At 43.4% G+C, this 24,408-nt stretch overlaps 1 protein-coding gene across 5 annotated transcripts in view; it reads left to right on the forward strand.

Moving 5' to 3' along the window:
* FAM110B (family with sequence similarity 110 member B) overlaps positions 1 to 24,188 on the forward strand; it is a 142,628-nt gene extending 118,440 nt beyond the window's left edge. For 4 of the 5 annotated variants that reach the window (XM_058528742.1, XM_058528743.1, XM_058528740.1 and 1 more), the window contains one exon: positions 22,396 to 24,188. In XM_058528742.1, coding sequence (XP_058384725.1) covers positions 22,710 to 23,822 — 1,113 coding nt within the window. In that variant the 5' untranslated portion in view covers positions 22,396 to 22,709 and the 3' untranslated portion in view covers positions 23,823 to 24,188. Of the gene's footprint in view, positions 1 to 5,604; positions 5,674 to 22,395 lie in introns of those variants that run through there. The other variant, XM_058528744.1, reaches the window with a different exon arrangement.
* Positions 24,189 to 24,408: the final 220 nt, after the last annotated feature.

The following is a 24,408-nucleotide window of genomic DNA, read 5'->3' on the forward strand; positions in this document are numbered from 1 at the left end:
GGCAGAGGTGGGGTGGGGGCTTGCCTCTGTGCCTTGTCATGATGGGGTCTCAGGGGCCCACCAGTACTGTGTTTGGAGTTTCCCAGTCCCTGTGTTTCCAGCTCGCTTTCTAACCCCCGACTCTGGGCCTGTAGTGCTCCGGACTCCGGCCCCTTTGCCCGGTGCTGCCGGGAAATCCGCTCGCTTTTCACTGGGGTCTTCTGCCAGACGCTCCGAGTATAACTTCCACTGCCCCATTAGGTTGGCTACTACTCGTCCCTCCCCTTTGTGTGTCTCTTGCTCTTTTTATTATTTTATTCTCCTTTTAACAAGATTTTGGGAATGAAAGGAGACAAACAAAAGAAGTCACATTACTATTTTGAACCGAAAGTAACATCTGGGATTTTTTTCACTTTCTTTGTATATATTTCTCATTATTCAAATTATAGTAGTCAGTTTTATTAGCTAATATTCTCCATATGATGTTTCAATCTTTAGAAACCACTGTGCAAAAAAAACTAAATTCTTTAACACGTGAACATATGGTAAAGGTTTTACACTGTTAGTAGTTATAAATTATTTGATTAACATGACTAATGCTTTATAAAGATTAATTGAGAAAGAATTTGTCAGTTGTGCCAGACTTGTTTTCATAGCTGTCCTGATTATGGATTCTGAGATGCAGTTTCTTCCTATACAGACTTCTCCTGGAAGACAGAACAAAAGCAGGTTTCTAAGTTAGTTAATAGTGTTTATGACAAGGATTCAATTTTGTTCTATATATATAGAAATGTGTTTTTCTGATTCTTTACAAGTGAGGAGGAAATGCTATACTATAGGAAAAAAGGTCCTTTTAATTTTATATACTCTTTGATAACCCTGCTAATCTGCCTTACTTTATTTCTCGTTTATCTATTTCAGTTTTTTATTTGGGTTGGGGGAGTCCCTGGTTCATTAATAAGAATGTTAGCCTAGAGAAAGTGATCATGGAAGCATTCAGCCCTAACGGGGAGCACTGGGTTCCTGACTACCATCCTGGACACTAGGTCTAATAATTGGGATTGTTCTCTGTTCTACAGATCAGAGGCCGCATACACTGGGAGAACCTTCACTGCTGGATTAATTAGGATTCTCAGTTCATCCCATAGTAAAATGAATTGGTCTAGATAGGTCTTTTAGGTCCCTTCTGACTATAAAATCTGACTGCAAAATCCTGGGCTTCCTTGATAGCAAAGCATAGTGGACCATTGCTAATAGAGCAGTTCTAATGGATCTATTCTTGGGTTGCACCTCTACCAGAAAAATTTCATCCTCAAGCCAAACAGATCTGATAGGCTATAAATAGAGATTGGAATTCCATATTATACTGCACATGCAACTTTTTTCATTATACTTTTTTCTAATCTTCGTTTACAGTCTTTAAATCCCAGAAACACCGTAATAGCCACACTCTAGTGATGTGTGTAAAGGCAGTAAGATGTGTGGGAGACAAGAAGAGGGATGCATCCTGAGCTGGCCTGGGGCATTTTTGAGATATGCAGAGGATAAGAAAACCACCTTTGTTGTATCACTAATTCTAGAACAGATTTCCACATTTAAATGGAACTTAAATTTGCAAAGCATGTATTATTTTTAAAACTTTGCCAATCACTTTACACACATCTCTATTAGAATAGTCATTTAAAATGTAGAATTAATGAAGAAGATTAAGGAAATGTCAAATATAATATCTCTGAATCTTGGTCTTCTAAGTAGATTACAGAGAAACTGGGGAATTTAAAAACAAAAATGACTCGTTCCTTTTAGGTTTGGTAGACCAAGGAGTCAGTTCTGCCCCAAATCCTTTTTCTTTGATGGTGATTTTTTAAAATCTCTTATCAAAACAAGTTTAAAGTACTTCAGTTTGGAGTAGAAAATCATTGAAATCTGGAGCTGTTCTGTTTGAATTATATGGAATTTTTACATAAAAATATTTTTGAGAAATGGTTTCAAAGAACACTATGAATGTATTAAATTTGTTTCGTTTCTAATCTCATCTTCTCATACATTTCCACTTGGTATCTTCGTAGGCATGAGTAAGTTCCTATGATAGGGCCTTGCTGTCTGCAGTACTCTTTAAATAACATATTCCAATCCATGCCATATTCTGAACCATAAAAAGAGAAAAGCACTTTTTTTCAAAACAAAGTTTCATTTTAGAATTTTGAATCAATTTAGGAAACATAGTCCCATCTTTCTGTTTTTGAGGCCAAAGGATAAGCCTTAGGCTGTTTTCTCAATATTACGATATGAGGAATGTTAAAACTTGTTTCTCCATATAAAATGTCTTATAATCTGACAAACATATTAAATGCTATTGTAATTTAACCGTCTGTGTTATTTTTTAAATCATGATTGTTCATTTATTTTGGGTGCAGATTATGTGTTCCTCCCCCCCAGAGTTTTGTCTTTTTTTTTACTTTTTATTTTGAAATTATAGATTCATAGGAAGTTACAAAGATAGCGGAGAGGTACCATGTACTGTCACCAGTATCCCTCACGACACACTTTATAATTATAGTGCGGTGTCAAAGCCAGGACATTGACATTGGTACAATGTGTGAGTGTAATTGTGACATTTTGTCACTTGTGAAGTTTCATGTAACCACCACTATAATCAAGATACTGTTTGTACTATTCCAGAGATCTCCCTTTCCATACCCCTTTATATACACACACAACGCCCCCATCCCTAACCCCTGACAACCATTTATCTGTTTGCCGTCTCTATAATTTTGTAATTTGAGAATATAGTGTAACTGGAATCATACCATATGTAACTTTTTTAAATTGACTTTTTCCACTCAGCATAATACCACTGAGATACGTCCGACTTGCTGCAGGTATCAGTAGTCCCTTTTCATTGCTGAGTAGCATTCTATGGTATGGATTTGCTACAGTTTATTTAACCATTCACCTATTAAGGGACATTTTGGCTGTTTCTAGTGTTTGGCTATAACAAATAAAGTTGCTATGAACAAGTCTCTACAGGCTTTCGTGTGAATGTAGTTTTCGTTTCTCTGGAATAAACGCCCAGGAGTACAATTACTAAGTTCTGTATAAGTCTACATTTAGTTTTTTTCAGAAACTGCCAAACTGGTTTCCAGAGTACCTCTACCATATTACGTTCCCACTATCGACGTGTACAGTGATCCAGTTTCTCGGCATCCTCCCCAGCATGTTTTTGGTGGTGTCACTTATTTTTCTTATTTGCTCTAACAGGTGTGTAGTGATAGCTCATTGTGGTCTTAGTGCCTAGTGAGATTGAACTTCTTTTTCACCTGTTTGTTTGCCCTTTGTATGACCTCTTTGTTGAAATGCCTCTTTGTATCTTTTGTCCATTTTCTAATTGGATTGTTTGTTTTTTTAAAGTTGAGTTTTGAAAGTTACTTATATATTCTAGATATGAGTCCTTTGTCACATACACATTTTGCAAATATTTTCTCCCAGTCTGTAGCTGATCTTTTCATCCTTGTAACATAGTCCTGCACAGAGCAGAAGGTTTTTAATTTTAAGTCAAATTTATCAATTTTTTTTCTTTTATGGATCATGCTTTTGATGTCATATCCAAGAACTCTTCATTCATCAAGCCTCAGATTCCAAAGATTTTCTTCTGTGTTATCTCCTAAAAATTCTACAGTTTTATGTTTTACAAGTAAATCTGTGATCCTTTCTGAGTTAATTTTTGCGTAAGGTGTGAGGTTGAGGTCAAGGTTCATGTTTTTGCCTATGGATGTCCAGTCGCTCCAGCACCATTTGTTGAAAAGACTGTTCTTCCTCCACTGAATTTCTTTTGCACCTTCGTCAAAATAAGTTAACTGTACATGTGTGGGTCTGTATTTAGGTTCTCTGTTCTGTTCCATTAATGTGTCTATCCCTCCGCAATACCACACAGTCTTGATTACTGTAGCTATGTAATAAGTTTTGAAATTGAGTATCGTTATTCCTCCCACTTTTATTCTGCTTTTTCAAAATTGTTTTAGCTATTGTAGTTCCTTTGCCTTTCCATATAAATTTTAGAATAATCAGTGTGTGTTTGCATATAACTCACAGGAAGCTTTTCTTGGTAGTCCCTCTTCCTTCCTGTCTCTTATTTTCATTTGGTCCACTTTTCTCATACCTGCTTCTGCTTTGTTGTCTATCTTCTCTGACATGATTGTCTACTTAGAAAATGTCAAGGAATCTACAAAACAAAAAAAATTGTTAGAACTAAGAAAGTGATTCAACAAGGTTGCACAATACAAGATCAGCGTACAAAAGTCGATTTTGTTTCTATATACTGGTAGTGGGCACTTGCAAGCTGAAATTAAAAATGCAAAACTATTTACAATGGCTAAAAAAATGAAATGCGTAAGTGTAAATCTAACAAAACACATATAGGGCTTTGTACGCTGAAGACTATAAAACTCTGTTGAAAGAAATCAAAGAAGATCTAAACAAATGGAGAGGCATACCATGTTGATGAACTGGAAAGATGTCAGTTTTCCCCAAATCACTCAACAGGTTAAATGCAATGCCTCTCAAAATCCCGGAAAGATTTTTTGTAGATACGTTTTCTGTTTTGATGCATTTCTTTTTTACAAGAAATCTGGAATTTCTATGTGTTTTGGAAATAATGAATTGACCAGGGAAATGATTTTCCAATAATACCAGGTAGTTTCAGTACTTTGATTAGAAATCACATTTTTACTGTAAAAATTTAATGCATGCCTTCTGTCTGCCGGGCCCCATGCTAAGTGCCTTCCATTCTTTGTGTCATGTAACCCCCACAACCATCCTATGAGGAAGGGGCTGTTATTTTCCCCATTAACAGATAGGGCAATGGGAGCACATAGAGGCGGTTTACTTGCCCAAGGTCACAAAGCTAGAAGATATGGAAGCAAGATTCAGAGGTAGACCAGCTTGAGCCCAAAGTCCTCGCCCTTCTAGGGGTCTTGGTGTCTTCCTTGTTTCAGCAGAGGACTCACACCAAGTACTGTCTCAGATAATCCTGCTTTTGAAAATCACTGTAATCCTTATAGCACTTCATTCCCTAGTTCCCTGCAAGGTTCTGAGTATTCCCAGTATTCTGTACCACATAGCATTCCACTTCCAGCTAGAGAGCTGAACTCAAGGATTGCATTAAATTGTCCAGCTATAAGGGAACATTCAATAGATACTTTTCAGAGTAACTTTTTAAAAAAAAATTTTCATTTAAAAGGGCCTTTCCCATCTGTCAGAGAAGGATGACTATAGAAGTATTGTCTTTTGCCCTGCAAGTGGGAGAAATGGATTTTGGAATGACGCATCACCTTTCTTAGGTGTCAGGGGAAGTAGGTCACTTTATAGTGTTTATCATAATGTTTGAAAAAGCTGGCATTGAAAAATGAGAAGTTGAATATTGAGTAGTTCTTTGTCCAAAGACTAGAAATGGACTACTGAACTGTTTTCTGAGATAGACAATAGCTTTTTTTATAGTTTTTTTCCAAGTGTCTCCCTAAGATGAATTTCATTTTAATGGTCAATTGTAGCTTGATAAAAAGAGTAATTTAGTCTTCATATATACATATTGGCTTCATTTATTGAAATGTTTTTCTAGATATACCTGTAAACACAAGAAGGCTCTAACCTCCTTCAGTTGTAGAAACAACGATTGGAATGACCTAGAGTACTGTAGTAAGTAAAATATATGAACGTTTAAAAGCTTCTGTCTATCTTTAAAGCTATTAAACAAAAGAGAAAATCCAATCTCGTCCCTCTAATCAATAAAGAAAAAAGAATGTCACAGAAGAGTTAGATTCCCTTTAAGTTAATGGAGGAGGAAGTGACATGAATCAAAATGTTCATTTGGAAACAGAGGCCTTGCATCCAAAGTGGTTTCTGGCAGTATCTCTTGGATGGGAGCCCGTGGCCTCCTGTCTCAGGTATAGCAGGTCCTGACTGCAGGATTTAATAACTCGATTACTCAACTGCAGCTGCTGGCAAAATATTTTCTAAAGAATTTGACATGATATGATCTCAAAAATAAGCTGACACATTACATGCAAGTGGAACACCACTGTTAGTACAGTTTATTATAGTAGCCGTCCAGCTCTTGGTAATGTTAGAGGCTGCCTCTGACCTCCAGGTTTCAAGCACCCCCTCCTTGCCTTTGTAGACCATCCCTTAGCCCAATAAATGGCTCCTACATGGTGCTTTCCTTGGTCATCCTGTAAACTCATGGGGCAGTTTCAGAGGCTCTGCACTGCTCAAAGGACGCTACATATTCTATATATAGAAACATGCTCTATAAGGAGTATGAGAATTTCAGGGCCATAAAGGATGTAAGAGATCAACCGTGATGCAGATCCAGGACTTCTAGAACAGTGGGGAAAGAAAAGAAGTCAGCTTACCAAGGTCCATCTCGGTCTCTGTGGCCGTAACTGCTGAGATGTCCTGCTGCCTCCTCCTCCCTCTGTCTCACGTTCATCTAGCCCACTTCGCTAACACCTTCCTCTGCTTTACTGTCTGTTTCATGGGAGACTTAATCCGCTTGTCAAAAACGTTCTCGCCACTTCCTTAATATAGTCTATTCAGTTATTCTTTCAGTGCTTAATAACATTACAGTTCATCTTCAAATCGTTCTTCTGTCTTCAAGTTATGTCTTCATGTTTTATCTGTCCTCACGTTCCTGTCTTCTTGCTTTGAACATAGTAAATTAAATCTCGGCAGTGAGAAGAGTTTCAAAGAAACACAGAACTTATTGGAAAGGAACTTGACATTCATCTGCCACTCTCCTGCCCATGACAGGAATCCCCTCTAAAATTTCTTGGACAGATGGTAAGCCTGCATCTGCACAAACCCTTCCTGGAATAAAAAGCTCACTATTTACAAAGGAGTTAGTTCCAGTTTGGGGCAGTTTTAATTGTTCAAAAATTCTTCCTTAAATCACTTGGCGAGTTGCCTCTACAATCCTTGACGTTAGTTGGATAGTGTTTTCCTCCAGCTCATTAAGAAAAACAGTGGCGAACACGTATTGCTGCCTGCACTGAGTTGGTCCTAGTGACATCCCCATGGCACAAGTCAGGAACCTGAGAATCAGAGACACTCGAGGTCACACACGGGTAGAGAGTGGAGCCAGGATGGGAATTCATATTGTCTGACCCCAGAACCTGGAGGATGCAGCCAAACTAGCCCCTTCTCCTCATGGGCGCTGCCCTCCAGGTTCACATGTGCTCTCTGGGCCCATCTTTCCTGGTTGTTTTCCTCCCCCATTTGGTCTTCTGTAATCTGTTTCTCTCAGATGCCTTTCCCCATCTCCCCATTGGAATGGTTATGAGTTAGTATTCTCTCACTTCTGATTTCGGTGCTCCCCTGCTATTATCTTAGAATCTCACCACCTTTAATCTGAATTGTGCAGTCTGCTTTCTGGAATGTTGTGAAGGCTACACTGTGTCTGTTTCATTCACATCAGTATCTCCAGCGCCTAGAACTGTGCCTGGCACATGGTGGCACTTGACTGGTATGTGTTGAATGCCTGAGTTTCCTTCCTTAGTAATTCTATACTGTACAAATTCTTAGCTGGTTTTCCCTAGGGTTTCTGATTCCCCATTGGTAAACTTTAAATTTGCAGAAGCAATCCTTTCTTCTCTGTCTTATAGGAGATAAAATTATAATTCATCAGATGATCTGCTTTTAGCAGAAGGAAACCAAACGGAGAGTTGCTGCTACCTGTCACTATTAGGTTCTGTGTCTACGATGGTTTATAATCTGTACTAGAGGTAACTGCTGACTCCCTGGGATCCAGTAACATTGCCACAGCAATATCACTGGTTTTCTTTTCATCTTTCAGTATCGGCCAAATGCTCTCTGCCCCGTGCCCACCCTCAGGCTCCAAGGGTCCGTATAGGTACTGCGCAATCCCCCTGCCATTCCTTTAGAGCTGGTATCATGTAAAAAGGTCTCCTCTGATGTCACAGGCCAGTTATGAAAAGTCTCATACAACCTCTGGCACTTGTAAGGCGTCATTGACCACCGGTGTTCAAGTTTCTGGTTCTCGTTTATATTCCCCTGTCCTCAGTACACTGCGCTCCACACTCATCGTCTCCAGTTTCTTTCTTTCCATTCTCTCCTGACGTCCCACCAATCACTTTACCAAAATTCTTCTTATTGAAGTCAACAGTAATTTCCACCTTGCTAAATCCTTGCTGTCCTTTTCTTTTTAACACTTATCACCTACATATTTTATTTATCTTATTTATTGCCATATATGTGAACTCCATATATTGTTCATTTTGCTCACTGCCTAGCATATAGTGCACACTCAGTAAACATTTTCCGAATGAACAAATATGCTGCCGGTGCTTCCTGCATTCTAGATCTTATGTCTGTGTAAACTTGCTTAAACGTCTCCCTTTAGGGGTCTGTTCCCTTGAGGGCAGGGGGTTATAGAAGGTTGTCCTCGTCGTCTGGAAGGACTGAAGGGCTCCTGTCCCGTAGGCAAGCCCAGAGCTAGGCTCAAGCTTTGTCAAGACGGAGTCTGATTTTATCTGATCAGGTGATGACCTGACATGGTTATTTTCTGCTGTTCAGAAGATATTCTAATTTCCTTAGCAAGATATTAGAATAATTATTTTTCGCTAAGGGGGGTGTAGTGAAATGTTGAGAGCCCCTTAGAGAATCTTACCAAACAAAGAGCTTTTATTGTCTCTGCCACAAATTGCATTTGTTGGGCCTATTTTTTATATTTTATGAAGGCTTTCTCCTCACAGAGTTTTCAGAACATCTTCCTGCCTCTTAGTCCCCCTCACTGTTTCCTCCTCTGGCACAGCGAGTATGCTAACCACAGTGTCTCCCTACAGTGGGGACACAGATTTGGCTACCACAGCAGGAAGGAGGCTTTGTTATGAAAGCAGCCTGGGGCCTGGCATGGGTTGGGGGTGGTGAGGAGAGCAGCAGCTAGTGTTCTTTCCTCCCTTCCTTGCTGGCTGACATCCACACCTGGCCCTTCTTCACTTCTTGCAGTCAAGGATGTTTCCATGACTGTTCAGAGCAGTTGGAGGGCACAGGTTTAGATACAGACAGCCTGAGGTTGACAACAAGCCCCTCAACTTAGACCTCCTGAGCCTCAGTTTCCCTGTCTGCTGAGTGGGACAAATGATACCTTCCCTTGGGCAAGGCTGATAAATACAAGGCCTCCACCTCATCTGGCATGAAGTCTGCCCGAGGAAAGGTGCTCCTCAAATGGTTGCTACTGTATTTCTCTTCTTAGACTCAAGTAATGAAGCCCAGAATCAAAAGCTTGAGAGAACATAAAGCACTAAACATCCACAACCACCTTTCGCCACAAGCAAAATAATTCTTTCTTGTTAAAAAATAATAGAAAACTCCATTTCTCGCTAAACAAACAAAAATGCTAGAGACTGAGGAAAAAAACACTGTTTCTAAAATCCAACTCCTTTTCACTTTGAATGTGTCATTTTTCTTTAGTAAACAGGAAGGAGAAGCTTGAAATCAGTCAAGACAGAGGCGGATAGTGTCATGTTAAAGTGAAAGCAGGAAGGAGTAAGGAGGAGGGACACTGTTTTTGAGTGGATATTGAAGGCGAGTGTTCAGATCCAATGAGACATTGGTTTTGTCTGTCCAGCAATGTCTTTGGATTTTTAAGTATTTATCAGATGACTTTTAATGTAGATTTTAGATGGTCATAATCCTCAGAGAGCCTCTTAAGTGAGCTGGCTCTGTTTGCTTGTGTGTTTGTTGTGGCAGCAGGGGTCGGGAGGTGGGGAAGTGTGCAAAGCCTCTTGGATAGTTTTAGCTTTTTAGTCTCTCACACTGAGGCAAAGACACATCCTAAACTGGACACGTGTCTGACAAGGGTCCCTACGAGGGATTCTGAGCCCCGCTGTCCACCAGCACAGGGGCTGTGCTAGGGCAGACGAGAGCCAGGCAGCCTGCCCTCAGTGGCCCTGGTGGGGGAGGATGCACCAGCCCAACTCAGTAATAAGGACAGTACGAGAAGTGCCAGGGAGGAAGGATCAGATGCAGAATGAGAGGTCAGAAGAAGCTTCCCAGGGGGACTGGGGACGCTTCTTCAGCTTGGAACACTCTGGTCAAGGCCTGGCGGAGGAGGGCACAGGGACTCCAGGGCAGGGAGCCAAATGTGGAGGCAGGCATCAGAGAGCGTGGCCTGGAGGAGGGCTCCTGGTGACAGGTGAGGGTGGACAGGCAGGAGAGGGCCTGTGGCCGCAGACCCAGGTGTCTCACTCTGTCGCCAGCGTCTCCTCCTCCCTCCTAAGGCCATACCTGCCTCCAGACCCGCTAGACCACACCGCCTAGCAGAGCCGACAGTCTGGCCTTTTGCCGGCTGCTTTAGTTCCAGCGAGCTCAGAGGCAGAGCTGGAACGGGCTCAGGCAAGGTGGAGTGAACATGCTAGTCATTGCTGAGTTCCTCGTCACTTGGGCCCAAAAAGAATATTTCAACTGCAAATTGTGGTGAAGCCTTGCCTTGTACCATTCTAGGCTTGAAAATGACTTATGTAAGATGTGCTGAGTGCTAAAGATTAAAATATGTGCTGCAGAAATAGGTGTCTATCGACTTACACGTCTTAGTTTGAAAATTATTATTTGTCCCACAATTCAGTCTGAATCCTTCAAAATGAAAAAATACTGTTTGTCTTTTCTGAGTACACTTGAGGCAAAGAACTAGTTGTTCTAACAACTGCTGTACTAAGAGCTGTTCGGGAGACGGAAAATAATAATCTAGGTGTTCCTCGGCAAATGAGATCGACAGTATGCGTTATTTTTCTGAGTGAACCTGCTTGTTCTGCTTTAAAATTCTACCTTGTATTGATTTCCTTTGCAGCATATTTGTGTTCTAAGCACAATTCAGGGCTAAAGTGTTCATTGAGTTATGAATAAACAGTGTCTGTGCTTTCGTGTGCTATTGCACCACGCTCTCTGATCATGAGGAGGCACTTTGTGTGTTGTTTCAAATTTATAAACAGTGTATTTCAAGTTTCACTTCCCAAGTTGTTCATCTGACGTCTTCGTTGAGCCTTTACAGTATAAAATGACGTGCTAGATATTCTTCTGAGTAGTTAGCATTTGAGTTCAACTCAGTGAATGTTTTAGTGAGTGCCTAGTATGTGCATGGTTTTGGGGGCCTTAGTAGAAATAGTGATAAAGAGCATGTGATTTCTGCTCTCCCAATGCTCTGTGTAGTAAGATGGAATGAAACCACAGTCTTATGTTGCTTATTGTTCTTTTTAATATATCTTTCGTTATTTTCAGCAAAGTTCACCTAACTTTGATAGGTCTGCAGTCAGTGATGTCAAGGAAAAAAGTTAAATTAATGGAACCCAATTTATAAACATTTTACCTCCTCTGCTTATGCAGTTAAGCTATTAGCAAGTAGCATGGTTATTTGATTTAACAAAAAGTCCTCCTCTGACTTCTGGGGGAAGCTGGTACTCAGCAATGAATGGCCAAAAGAGTAGATTTTAGGAACTAAAATATAATTAGTGTGGGTTCTTGAGCCATATTGTTTAAATATGAAGCATTTTAAAATACATCATACACAAATTTTTAAGAGCGGGAGTGATGGTGTGACATGGTGAGGTAGGCTACCTGTGCAGACTTAGGTGTGGAGCCTGCAGCCACTTAGTAGCTGAGTATCTTAGACAACTTTCTTAGTGTGTTTGGATATCAGTTTCCTCATCTGTAAAGCAGGGATAGTAAGACTTGCTTTAGAGATATTGGTGAGATTGAATTTAAAAACCTATGAAATGCATTAGTTCAGTTCTGAGACATTGTATGTGCTTAATAAGAAATGGTCATTATTAATGGGTAGTTTTTAAACATAATTTATACAGCAATTTACTTAATATATGTGCAGTGAACTTGGTCCACTGCCCCAAAAATGCTGCTTTACTTTTTCTCCCTTCAAGTTTAAATGTTTCACAATTTCATCTTACCACTTTTTTTTTTTTTTTTTTGGCTGAGGAAGATTTGCCCTGAGCTAACATCTGCTGCCACTCTTCCTCGTTTTTTTGTATGTGAGCCGCCGCCACTGCCTGGCCACTGACAGACGAGTCGTGCAGGTCTGCACCTGGGAACCAAACCCAGGCTGGCAAAGAGGAGCATGCCAAACTTAACCACCTGGCCACTGGGGCTGGCCCCTATCTGACCACATTTTAATATTTATTTCAGAGTAAATATTATCCTTTGCCCCAAGGCTGTTCACTAGAAATTGTAAAAGCATCTTCAGAAATAAATGTTCTATCTGTATTGCCATCCTAATCTTCCTTACTGTATGTATGTGCTACATTTGCCGTAGAGTACAAGTTTACACAGCTAAGGAAAAAACAGTCATATGCTCAGTGCAGAAGCTTAAAATCAATGTTGGTGGGAGAACTGGATGCAGGCCTCTCGGATCCGCACAGCCCTGGAGTCTGGTTGGGGCTCTCCAGGTGCCACTCACAAGTACTTACCCTCTTGCTTGTACAAAGGGGATCAGACCACTCCTTAAGGGGGTGACTGTGAGGATGGATGAGACGGTGAGTGAAGCTCCCGGCACCGAGTCTCCACTAACTCCACAGATTGCTACTGGAGTTCCTAATCGTTGAGTTCTTTGAGTTGTTCCTGCAGCTGCTGAAGGGGCTCCTGGTCCATCTAACTGTGGGAACCAGCTAACTCTTAGACTCATGGTGACTAGCAAGTCTCTAAAACTGGGATTTCAGTGTACTAGTCTGTGAAAAAGGACATGGTCCCTTGAGCTCCACTTTTATTTGGAGTTGGTCCCTGGCCTCCCGTTCTCACCGCGAACGTCAAGCCACATAAAGCTCCCTCCAGGAGAAGACAAAAGTAGCAGAGAGTGGGGTCGTTTTATGTTTGTTTGCATAAGGCAAGCAGTCCTATTGGATTTTCATTAAGAATTCTTAGTAGCCCTGCTTTTTAATTACTTGTAGTTATTTTCATCAAGCAAGTCATTATATTTCCAAATGATTTGTGGCGCTGACTACGCACAGCATTGATTTCTGTAATCTCAAGTAGAAGACAAGACTCCCCCACATTGATTCAAGTTGGGGACCGTCTTACAGCAACATTTTACCTTTGGCCAAGGAAACATGTTGAATCAGAAATGTGATTTTTTTTCTGAGTGTCTGTTTTGTTTTAACTGTCTTAAATAAGAGAAAGACACTTTAAGAGAAACCCATAACATTTTTTATAATGGATGTAGTTCCGAATGAAAATGAAGCGTGTGAACAGGTTTCCTAAATGACTTTGGAGAATGACGTTAAAGTAGAGACTCCTTCATGGATTGAGATTTGACCTGCTATATTTCTCCTACCAACTTTAGGTTTGATTTCCTTTTTAATAATGGCTTTATTATTTACTTGAGCCTGTTTCACTCGCATAACTGTTTGCCTTGAAATTTGAAACCACATTATTTTCTTTGTAACTCAAATAAAAATGGGGTCATGTGAGTGACCTTTTAGACAGAAACTGCACTGTCAAGCCACTTTGACAGAAATAGCACACACACTATCACTTGAGGGTAATGGAATCATTTTAAGACGAAAGATCGTTCAGTTACCGTAAAGCTTGAAATCTAACCATGGTGATTATCAGTGCCAAGTTGTGGACACTGGGGACGAAATTTAATAACAGCTCACATTTACTGAACAAACTTGGTGCCGAGCTCCATGCTGAGCACTTTGAATACGTTACCTCACAGAATTCTCACATCAGCCCCATAAAATGTAGGAGTCGTTATTACCAATGGTCCATAAATGAGGAGACTGAACTACACCAAGCTTGAGTGACTTGCCCAGGGTTGCAAAGCCACGGAAGGCCAGGCTATAGAGTAAGCGCAGTTGACCTTGACCCCTGGACCTGGCTCTGAACTGAGGAGGGGCACGGCGTCCACAGGCCCACAAACCTGAAGGATACCGCGTGGAGCCATTTTATCTTCTGGCCTGGATTCATTAGGGCATAAACAGGAAGTGAGAGAACTCTCTTTCCTGTGTCCTAAGAATTCACTCTGCTGAATTCTCCTTTCCACCGCTGGGATGAAATCTCAGACGGGACCCAGAGCCTCTTCAGTTCATCTTAAATAATAGAAAGTCCTCAGATCAGTTTCAGGCATGAAAGAGCCCAGTCCAATGTCATGACCAACACTCCAACCTCTCATCTGGTTTAAATTAGCTTCTCCGTCTTCCAGCTCAGGGCTTTGTTGGCTTGGAAATCTCTGTGGAGGAGGGGACTCAATGAATGTTGTGGGTTTCTTCCTTTTTCCCCTGCTCCAGCTCCATTCCCACTCATTATTAGGCGTCACTTCTGACCTCTCCCGGGCAGGCCCCATGTGGGTGTATAAATGTGATGGGCTGGCAAAGTGTTAAGGGGAAAGCGACAAATTTCCTCTTCTGGGCTCTGACCCCTGTAATCTGGTGTCCCCTGGGCATGGGGGATTTCAGAGCTGCTTCTCTTTGGCAGCTTTCGGGTTCCCGGGGGGCAGCCACACCTCTCCCACAGCTAGGGGGTACTCACAGCCTTCCCCTCAGTGCGAGGCTGTTGGTTTCCTTTGGGGGAGAATCTTCGGGGGCAGTTGCTTTTGAGATAACCCCAGACCACCTTTCCCCAAGTACAGGGGGGGCCCAGAAAACCCTCACCCTTGTGCTCATGGAAGCACAGCTTCATCTTGCCTGTGTCCTATGGTTGGAGAGTCCAGCGCAGACTCTGCCCTTAGACCTCTCAGACTCAAGCTAGAAGCCAGTCTCCACGCTCCTCAGCTCCAGGAGACCTGGTTGGACCCTCTGGGTGGGCCCTGAGTCCAACCTCAGTCTGTCTGAGATGAGGGTAGGCACACATGGCCACTGTCCCAAACCATAGCACTGAGGGAGGAGCTTGAGACAGCCCTGATACTGCTCTCCTGAGGCAAAGTTGTCTCCTGTTCCCATTGCTGTCATCTTTTGCCCACCTGACATCATGCAGAATCTCTGTGGTACCAAATTGTACCCCCTCTACTCTTCCCTCCAGCCTTGCTCAGTTCACAGTACCACCTGAAGAATATTGCCATAACACAGTACATATTTGATTGTCAGATTTATTTTCACACATTTATCAAAACACTTGTGCAAGTTTGTGCTGCTCCACCAGCGTGCCTCAGCACACCATACGAGAGCCATCAGGGCAGACGTTATCCCTCGGTCCATGTCCCTAAAGTTGTTAGAAGGTAAGAGTTGGCCCCCGCAGTGGGAGCAGCTCTACACTCATTCCGACATTTGTTTCCCGACCTCTAGTTGGATAGAATGGATGTGTCAAAAGAAACAAGGCTTAACAGGGGTTGCTGAAAACGTGGAGAAATAGTTTACCCAAAATGTGAAAAATTAAAACAAAGTAATGGAAACCTAGGACAGGGATTTTTTTTATTAAATAACATTTGAAGACCTACTCAAGCCAACTGAACAAATAAGCTAAAAAGTGACTAGGATACTGGAATCAAAAGTTTCAATGTTATTAGCAAAAGTCCATGGTTTCCAAGACTATACAAAGTGATGGTGGTGTTGGCATGATTATTTCACATACAGCTTGCAGCTGATTTCTGATGGCCACACTGAGGTCAGGAAAGAGAAGATTCAGCGTCAGAATTACGGATAGTAAGGGTTTCCACCAGGCGATAAGAAAGGGGGCACATCATTCAGTACCCGAAAAAGCAGAGTCCTGAAAGAGTGGGGGTTTGCACTTGATGCTTCCAGGTGGCTGGCCCTCTGATTTCTTAGTTTCTTTTCAGTTTATAGTGTGCAAGTTCAATCTTTTTTTGATACATACTTTTGTTACTCCCTCATTCACATTTCAATTTTGTTGTTCTTCTTTACCTTTGCATGCTTTACGAGTTATTCTCTCAGTATAAAAGGAGTTAATAAAAGTAACTATGCGTTAGGAAGGGAAGGAAAGGGAAGATGTTGAAAACATGGCACCTTAATTAAAATGCATAAAGTAATGTCTTCCAAATGCTGCAAGGGCATTGCTTCCTTCAGCCCACAGAACTAAGCATTACTTATGCTTACATTTTGCTTCTGAATGTAATTTTTGGTGATAACCACAATATTGTTCACTATTTGTGATACATATTAAGGTGATGAGAAGTTTCACAAAACCCTGTTGATTAAAGGTCTCCTGCTGAGGGAAAGGCAGATGTGTGAATGCTCAGAGCTGGTTTGGAGGGGCTGCCCTTGTTCTGTGGGGCTCAAGCCTGAGTGTGCAAAGAAGGAATGGGTCGAGGATTAGACCAGAGTGTGTACTTCCCCACAGACCACTTCTCAGTAGTCAAACTAGAAGCCCAGAATTGTCCTCAACACACCCCCTCACCCTCCATCCAGTCCCTCTCCACGTTCAGCCAAGTGCACCTCTCGAACATCTCTGGAAATTGTCCATACTTGTCTCCATCCCCAAAGGTACCCTCCTCATGAGGGTGACATGAATGAAAGGTGTCTTTGGGCCCTTACTTAACCTTCTCAAATCCCCAAAAGAGGTAAGAGCTACTATTATTCCCATTTTAGAGACAGGAGACCTGAGGCACAGGAAGGTGAAGTAACCTGCCCAAGGCTACTCATCCATTATGAGGCAGAGCCAGGATTCAAACCCAAAGGCAGTGCTATGATGGGCAGCCCCCTAGAGCCTGCCTGCTGTCTCCCCTCCCCTTGGCAGCTCTGACTGGCCTCTGCAACCATGCTTGCTCAGCTCTCATCCTGTCCCCTCACTGTGGCCAGGGGCATTTCTTAAAAATACAAATCTCATCCTATCATTAATGCTTCATTACCCTTTAGTGCTCTCTCATTACTCTTAAATTACTCCCATTACTCATAAAATCCAAAGTTCCTCTATCCCTTCTCCTCAGTAGGTCTCTTAGCCTCTGTCCCCCTAGCACTCTGCACCGGCCATCAGATGTCCTTTAAGTTTCTTGAATGTGCCATGATCTTGACAGAGAGCTGCTCTGATGATGGATGCCCGTCTCCTGTGCTTTGCTTGGGTTCCTCCTCTCCTCACCTTTCCTTCAGCTGACTACTGAGGAGGGGTTTGTGGGGGAGTCCTCTGTGACAGTCCTGCCACGTTTATCGTCAGCATTATTCATCTAATATTCATCATATGTATTTTGAATCTTTTTTCTAAATTGTCATGACTTTCCTATTTCTCTACATCTTACACGTAATTGCTCAGTCAATAGGTACTAATTGGTTGATTGAACACAGCTCATAATTCAGTAAGCACTCTTATATTTTAAGTGCATTTCTTACATTTGTAAAGAATTCAAAAGTTAACATTGTCATGTGAAACTGTGCATTTTTACCTCAGTGACAAGAATGTTTCTCTGTCCATAAATGGGAAAAACCAAGAATATAGTTATGAGAGTGACCCCATTCAGGTTGGAATCTTATGTCTAAAGTCAGTAAGCAAAATACTATCACAAAGAATCAAAACGGGATGAGACCATTTTACTCATATTGTAAATGTTTCGTAATCTGACATGTTAGGAAACTAGAAGAATCAGTCCTTCTAGAACTCTTGCTAACCTCAAAGGTAAATTGCTTCCTTTGCTATTTGCCTCCAAGAATGTTTGAGCTGAAGACATTTTCAAGCTTAACAGATTCAACACATTGATTTTTATAGATAAAATCAAGACATTGAAATGTTAGATGACTTGAGTTGAATTTGGCTCCCTCTTTAAAACAGTATTACCGCCTTTTTCCACTATAACACACATGAGCAGGGACCAGTTTCCATATACTCAGGAAAGTTCTGTGGAGAATCTGGGGTGATGTTGAAGCCCAGGGTCCTTGTCCAACTCCAGTGCTTTCTTCCTACTTAACATTTGAAGACTAATTAGGCATTAGCTGTCTTTCTCTTTTTACTTACCAGAAGCACTTGGCTCACAGTGTTCTATAATAATGAATTGTAAGATCAGGAGAGTTTTTGCAGTGATCTGGATTTGCTACGTCAATAGTGAACCACATCCCCCACGGAGGTCCCCAGCTGGAGGCCCCTTCACACAAGCCACAGTCGTTCATGATCTGCCTGACCTCAGAGGCACCGAGACATAGATTGCCTGGATTACAGGAACTTTGGCTTTAAGCATTTTTCATACGAACTGTATGTATTGAGGCTCATTTTCTATGCGTAACTGCCTCCAAGGGTGCAAATGTTCTTAGACCCAGTGTGCTGGGTCTCCCCAAGGTTACAGGTCAGCTGAGGGTCCTGGTCTTCACATAACTGCCCCTGTGAGCGGCGGGCAGATTTGAAGTTAGAAGGATTGAGGCCACTTTGGTTTTAAAAGCTTTGAATTCTCTGGGATTGCTATTTCCCTGCCTAAAAAGCCCCAGACCTTTACTCATTTAAGAGACAAGAAAGCTTGGCTGTTTGCCCTGTGCCAGAGCCGTCTGGGTTCTGATCTGATGCTCGATGGCACAGGAGAAGGCTCCATTCCCCTTCCGGTTGCCTCTCCGTCCTGGACCAGCTTCCTAAGCATCACCGGGGATCTGTGAGAAATGCACAATCTGGGGTCCACCCCAAATCTACTGGAATCAAACTGCATTTCAGAGACTTCCCCAGGGATGCGCGGGCACATTAAACGGCTAGAGTGAGTGGGAGTCACCATTTCTTCATCCTTTGCCCTCTGTCCCTCGGCTGCCTCTGTGCCACATCAGCCCTGTCCACAGACCAGGACGCCCACACGGATGTGATCCCGCCAGCCCCGGTTCTCATGGGGAAGGAGCTGGCGGGGCTCTGCCCCACGATCACCCCCAGGCTGGGTTGCTGTTGAGTTCACATCTGCCCTGATTCAGGGGCCATGTTGTAACTTGGCTCTGCCAAGTTTTTTCCTCTAGTCCTGTTTATCTTTCCATGAAATCTTCAAATGGATATTAAAAGGATAGAATGTAGCCAAAATGGTTTATGAATGGAAGTTTCTCTGTCCCTCAGGCTTGTGTTCTCTCTCCTTAGCCATAAGTTAAGGATCAAGCAGGGCTGTATAATTACTTTTGTTTATGAAACCCTACATGGCTGAGATCTAATTTTCCTTCCCCGAAACAAGATGAAGAAGAAATAGAAGCCCCTCCTGGCCTGCTCTAATCACGGCCGCACCTGAGGGCCTGTCAGGGTGTCGGGGGCCTGCAGCAGGGCTGCCATCAGCAGAGGGTCACGTGCCACCGCGCTCCCTGAACACAGTTCATGGTTATCACATTTATGACATCAAGATGTCGCTCCAGGTTTCCAGGTGTGTCATTTACCCTTGGACTGGTCTTCTGGAATGTGCCTGGTCGACATCCTGACGAAGTCTGCACTACACAACTCTGGGCCTCTGTAGCTCTGTCCCAGCCAACGCTGTGTACATATCAAAAAGTAAAAGAACAGAAGCTAAGGATCACATGAGTATTAGGAGAAGGAGCAGCCTAAGCCACCTTCGTTATTTTTGAAGTGGGTTCAGTTTGTTGGCTGAAACAGGCAGAAAACTTAGACTATGCCTTATCCTGTAGCACCCAAACCGGTTTCTATGCCTTTTTCTGTTGCTTTCGATTCTTCCAATAAGATGCTTTTTTTTTTCCTTCTCAAAGAATTCAAATTAAAACTTGTGAACTCTGACCATGGTCATTTCTAAACATCATCAGTGCGTTGGAAACTATTGGGGAAATTGGGAATGACAAAAAAGCGGGGAAGGGGTAGAACAAAGGGAAATGAAGTGTAAAATGGTTACCGATCATTACTATTTTTCTAACAGAATCTTTTCACACTGGTTTTATGTCTAGTCGTTGCTTACTAGGGTTGGGTGGTGTGGAGTGCCTGGAGGAGCCATCTGGAGGGTGTCTGCCTCTATGTACCCATTTTCACGCTGTCTTTTCGATGAAGAAAGAAAGTGTGAAAGGAAGACAATGAGCTTTCAGAGGAATGCTTCCTAGAAAATAGACTGGTATTCCTCAGGCTTGTGAGTTGAGAGTAATGATTTTTATTTAGTGTTCCAAACAGTACGAGAGGCCGCCCTAACAGACAGGTGGGCCTGCTGGAAAGTCAGGGCAGTAGCAGGGATGTTTTGGGCTGCTGGTCTTGATATGATGGAATTAGAAGACAGTTGTGCAAGCCGGCATGAGCTTTAATGCCAGTGGACATTATATGATAACTACAACTCATCACTCAAAAGAGTATTTTCCTAAGAACAGTAAATGCAGGAACCATAGAAAAATTCGATCACAGGCCAATGTTCCCAGGTGCCATTTTGAAATTGGAAATAATGCACTCATTCTTAGCTCCTCAGAACCACATGATTTTTGAGGGAGAAGGGATAGTGGGAATCTCATCAAAGTACCTCATGTCATAGATGACAAGACAAGGCCCCAGGAGAAGGGGTGGTACAAGCCCTGTCTCCTGTCACCCCCTGGGCCATCTTCCTGCTTGCTGGAGGTTTGCTTTGGTCCTTATGCACAAAGCTGTGAGTGCAGATCTCAGTCCTGTCCTTCACTCTGTCCCCTCCGTGGATGCATTTGGAAGCTGCGGAGGTAGTCAATGGAGACTTGACCCACACTTGGGAGAAACATGGCCTGTCCTGGAGGCAGCCCTCTCTCACCCCCTAGGTGTGATCCGGCGAGGTTGCCTGCCAGCCCAAGGTCTGCAGCCTGCTCTGGCTCTGAGCCCCCTAGATGGAGGGGATGAGATTGTGTGTTGACCCCAGGAGGGTCCATTCGTCTTCCCGTGAGGTGGACCCAGGATGGATGAGCAGATGCAAAAGCTCCGTAGAGGAATCCTCATCCCCCTTCTCTCAGTTCATTCCAAATATGTTCAAAGAAACAATCTCACTTAATCTTCAGGAGAAGAGGTGGTTTATTAAACTAAATTAAAATATCATAATAAATTGAAATATCATAATAAAACCACACAATTAAAGGAAATCATATGTAGGAATTGCCTTGGGGCTTCTTAAATGTTGCATACGAAAATATTTTTATTAGAACAAATCCTTTTGCAGATTACCAAAATTGTCTCTAACAAAACATGGAATGAGTTGTATTTAGAGATCAAGAGTTTGAGAGATGATAAGGAGAAAAATCAGTCCCCCCACCAAGCTTGTTATTAATAGATACTTCATTTTCTTACCGTGAGAGCACATGATTTTATGGTAATACAGCTTTCTTTATTTTGTAAATTAGTTATTTGACATGTTAGTTGACTACATTACTCTTAATATTCCTAATTATAACCACAGATGCTGAAAAGGTCTTTAACCAGCTACTTTGCAATGCTGATGTGTTAGTAAATGTTCTCTGCCAGCAATAACAGGCAAAGAGAGGAGTTGTTCCCAGGGCTGCAGAGATAAATGCTACATTATGCTGTGTATTAGGTAGACAGACTCGTTATAGGTTTATATTAGGAGTATTGATAAGTGTTTCATTATAGTGGTTTTGGTTGGGGGGTGCTAGTTGAGTTATTCAGAAAGCCATGTATAAGTCCCATGAATGTTTAACTATTACACAAGTTTTCTACAAAGTATCATATTTAGGTATGATTAATATTTTAAGATTTTGTTCTCAGTAGGCTAAGGGAGTTGGGCAAATACAGACTACACACAAATTTTTGATTTCTTCTCAAGTGTAAAAAATTATGGAGCATTTATAATCAAATTATCTACTCATATAGTTAATATAAAAGTATTTCTAGTGTTTTTTTAATTAAAAAATAAGCTTGAATTTAATGGCATGAACTTCAGACACAGTCTGGGTTTTCAGGAGAAAGTGTTTTCAGATATCTTGGTTGGCAAAAATAAGCTAACTGAAACGTTGACTTTTGAAAAATTTTTTCATCTTTACTACCAGTCCCATTTCTTGCTCATCTTTTCCGTTTTTGAAGAGTTTAAAAAGTGCTTGTTTCAAGTGTTATTGAGAGATTGGTAGTAATAAGTCAGAAGTTTTGCTTCATTGCAAAAAGAGACGAATTATAATTCACCGCTGTTATAGCCTAAGGCGGATAAGGGATCCTTGGGAACCCAGCCGCGCTTAATGAACTGGGAACCCGGCTGTGCGAAACCCGCATTTCCACATTCATCTAGTAGTTCTCGGGTTTTGATGTAAGTCATGCCAGCCGGGCGTGATCAGAGGCGGGTCTCACCAGTGGGGAGGCAGCTGGAAGAGCTCACGCGTGGGAAGCCTCGGCCCCTCGCCCTCTCCCGAACGCCGGCCGCTGGCAGCGCGCTGGGGCGCGGGCGCGGCGCGGGCCGGGCGGTCCTCGTCCTGGGAGCCGGGAGCGCCTCCCGGAACGGCCGGGCGGCCTCGCGCTGCGCTCGGCAGGCGGAGGCGGGGGCCCGCGGGCTTTCTCTGTTGCTACAGCCGTGATGTCACTCGCCCATCCTAACCCGCGGTTGGTTGTTTTGTGTTTCAGCTCTGCCTGCAGTTGAGCACAAAGAGCTGGAGGAGACTCCCACATCCTTCGGGGAGAAGAAAGGAGGCAGCGAAGCGGATTAAAGGAACTTGTGGCTTGTGGCCTTTTTGCACAGGGGCTGCCTGGAAGGGGGAAAGTGAATTAAAGCCACAGTGGCGGTTAATGAGCTGTGAGATGAGGCGCTGCCGCTGCTGACGCTCAGATTCCAGGATCCGTCTGCCGCCCTTTGTGCTTCATGTACATGTGTCTATTCAGCGCATCCGGAGGCGCCCAGAAGAGAATCCAACACGGCTGCCGGGGAGAGACCACCCACCATGCCCACGGAGACCCTACAGACAGGTAGCATGGTGAAACCGGTCAGCCCCGCCGGCACCTTCACCTCGGCGGTCCCCCTGCGCATCCTCAACAAAGGGCCCGACTACTTTCGCAGGCAGGCCGAGCCCAACCCCAAAAGACTCAGCGCCGTGGAGAGGCTGGAAGCGGATAAGGCCAAGTATGTCAAGAGTCAGGAGGTCATCAACGCCAAGCAGGAGCCCGTGAAGCCGGCCGTGCTGGCCAAGCCCCCGGTGTGCCCCGCCGCCAAGCGCGCCCTGGGCAGCCCCACGCTCAAAGTGTTCGGCAACAGCGCCAGGACCGAGAGCGGCGTGCAGAGGGAGAACCTGAAGCTCGAGATCCTGAAGAACATCATCAACAGCTCGGAAGGCTCCAGCTCCGGCTCGGGTCACAAGCACAGCTCCCGAAACTGGCCGCCCCACAGGCCCGACGCCACCGACCTGCACCGGCACTCCTTCGCCGAGTCCCTGAAGGTCTACCCCACGCAGGGCCGCGGCAGCCCGCAGGAGAGCGGCTCCCACGTGGGCAGGAGGCTGCTGGAGCAGTCGGCCGAGTCCTTCCTCCACGTCTCCCACAGCTCCTCGGACATCCGCAAAGTGACCAGTGTTAAGCCCTTAAAAGCGATCCCCTGCAGTAGCTCCGCCCCTCCCCTGCCTCCCAAACCCAAGGTCGCCGCCATCGCCACCATGAAGTCTCCCGAAGCCGACCCTGTGGAACCAGCTTGTGGAGTCAGCCGCAGACCCTCCCTCCAGCGGTCTAAGTCAGACTTGAGTGACAGATATTTCCGGGTGGACGCAGACGTGGAGAGGTTCTTCAACTACTGCGGACTGGACCCCGAAGAGCTGGAAAACCTCGGAATGGAAAACTTTGCAAGGGCTAATTCTGACATCATATCCCTCAACTTCCGCAGCGCAAGCATGATCAGCTCAGACTGTGAACAGTCTCAGGACAGTAACAGTGACCTTAGAAATGATGACAGTGCCAATGACCGGGTGCCATATGGCATTTCTGCCATCGAAAGAAATGCTAGGATCATCAAGTGGTTATATAGCATCAAACAAGCTAGAGAGTCACAGAAGGTCTCCCACGTGTAAGAGAAAGTGCGTGTGGAGGAGGGAGGGGTGGGTCTCTGTCTGTGCATCCGCAGTTGTGAAGGTTGTGAGGTCTCCTTGAAGTGTTGTGAGCTTCTCCACTCTCTTTGTGTTGCTTGTTGTGCAATGTTTTCAAGTTGCATGCCTGTCAACATGGGGACTGACCTGGCTTCCGCATCAACCATCGCTGCCGAGCCTGGCTGAACACAGTCATCTGCCAAAAGTTTCCGGCGAGAATCTAATTAGGGCTTCAATCTTAAGCAAAACTGTTTACACGAAAACAGTATACAACTTCTTCAATATTTATGTGGTTCTTGTGTTTTTATATCCCGCGCTATTGTGTCTTAATTAAAAGTTTTATCAACTGGCTTTTAAGTTGAGAGTAGAATCTTTTTGAAATAAAAAGCCAATTTGCCTACATGTGAGACTGAAACAATGGGAAAATAAATGGGATCTGCTACCAAACAGATGTAGTGACTGACCTAGGATAGAAGAACCAGGCTGGGTTTTTGAGGAAGAAAGTGGTGAGCCTGATGTTAATCAGTGACATATTGAAATTCTCTTGCCGCTTACTAAAGTCACGGTTGGG

This window comes from Diceros bicornis, chromosome 33 (assembly GCF_020826845.1).
Source record: "Diceros bicornis minor isolate mBicDic1 chromosome 33, mDicBic1.mat.cur, whole genome shotgun sequence".
NCBI classification, from domain to species: domain Eukaryota; kingdom Metazoa; phylum Chordata; class Mammalia; order Perissodactyla; family Rhinocerotidae; genus Diceros; species Diceros bicornis.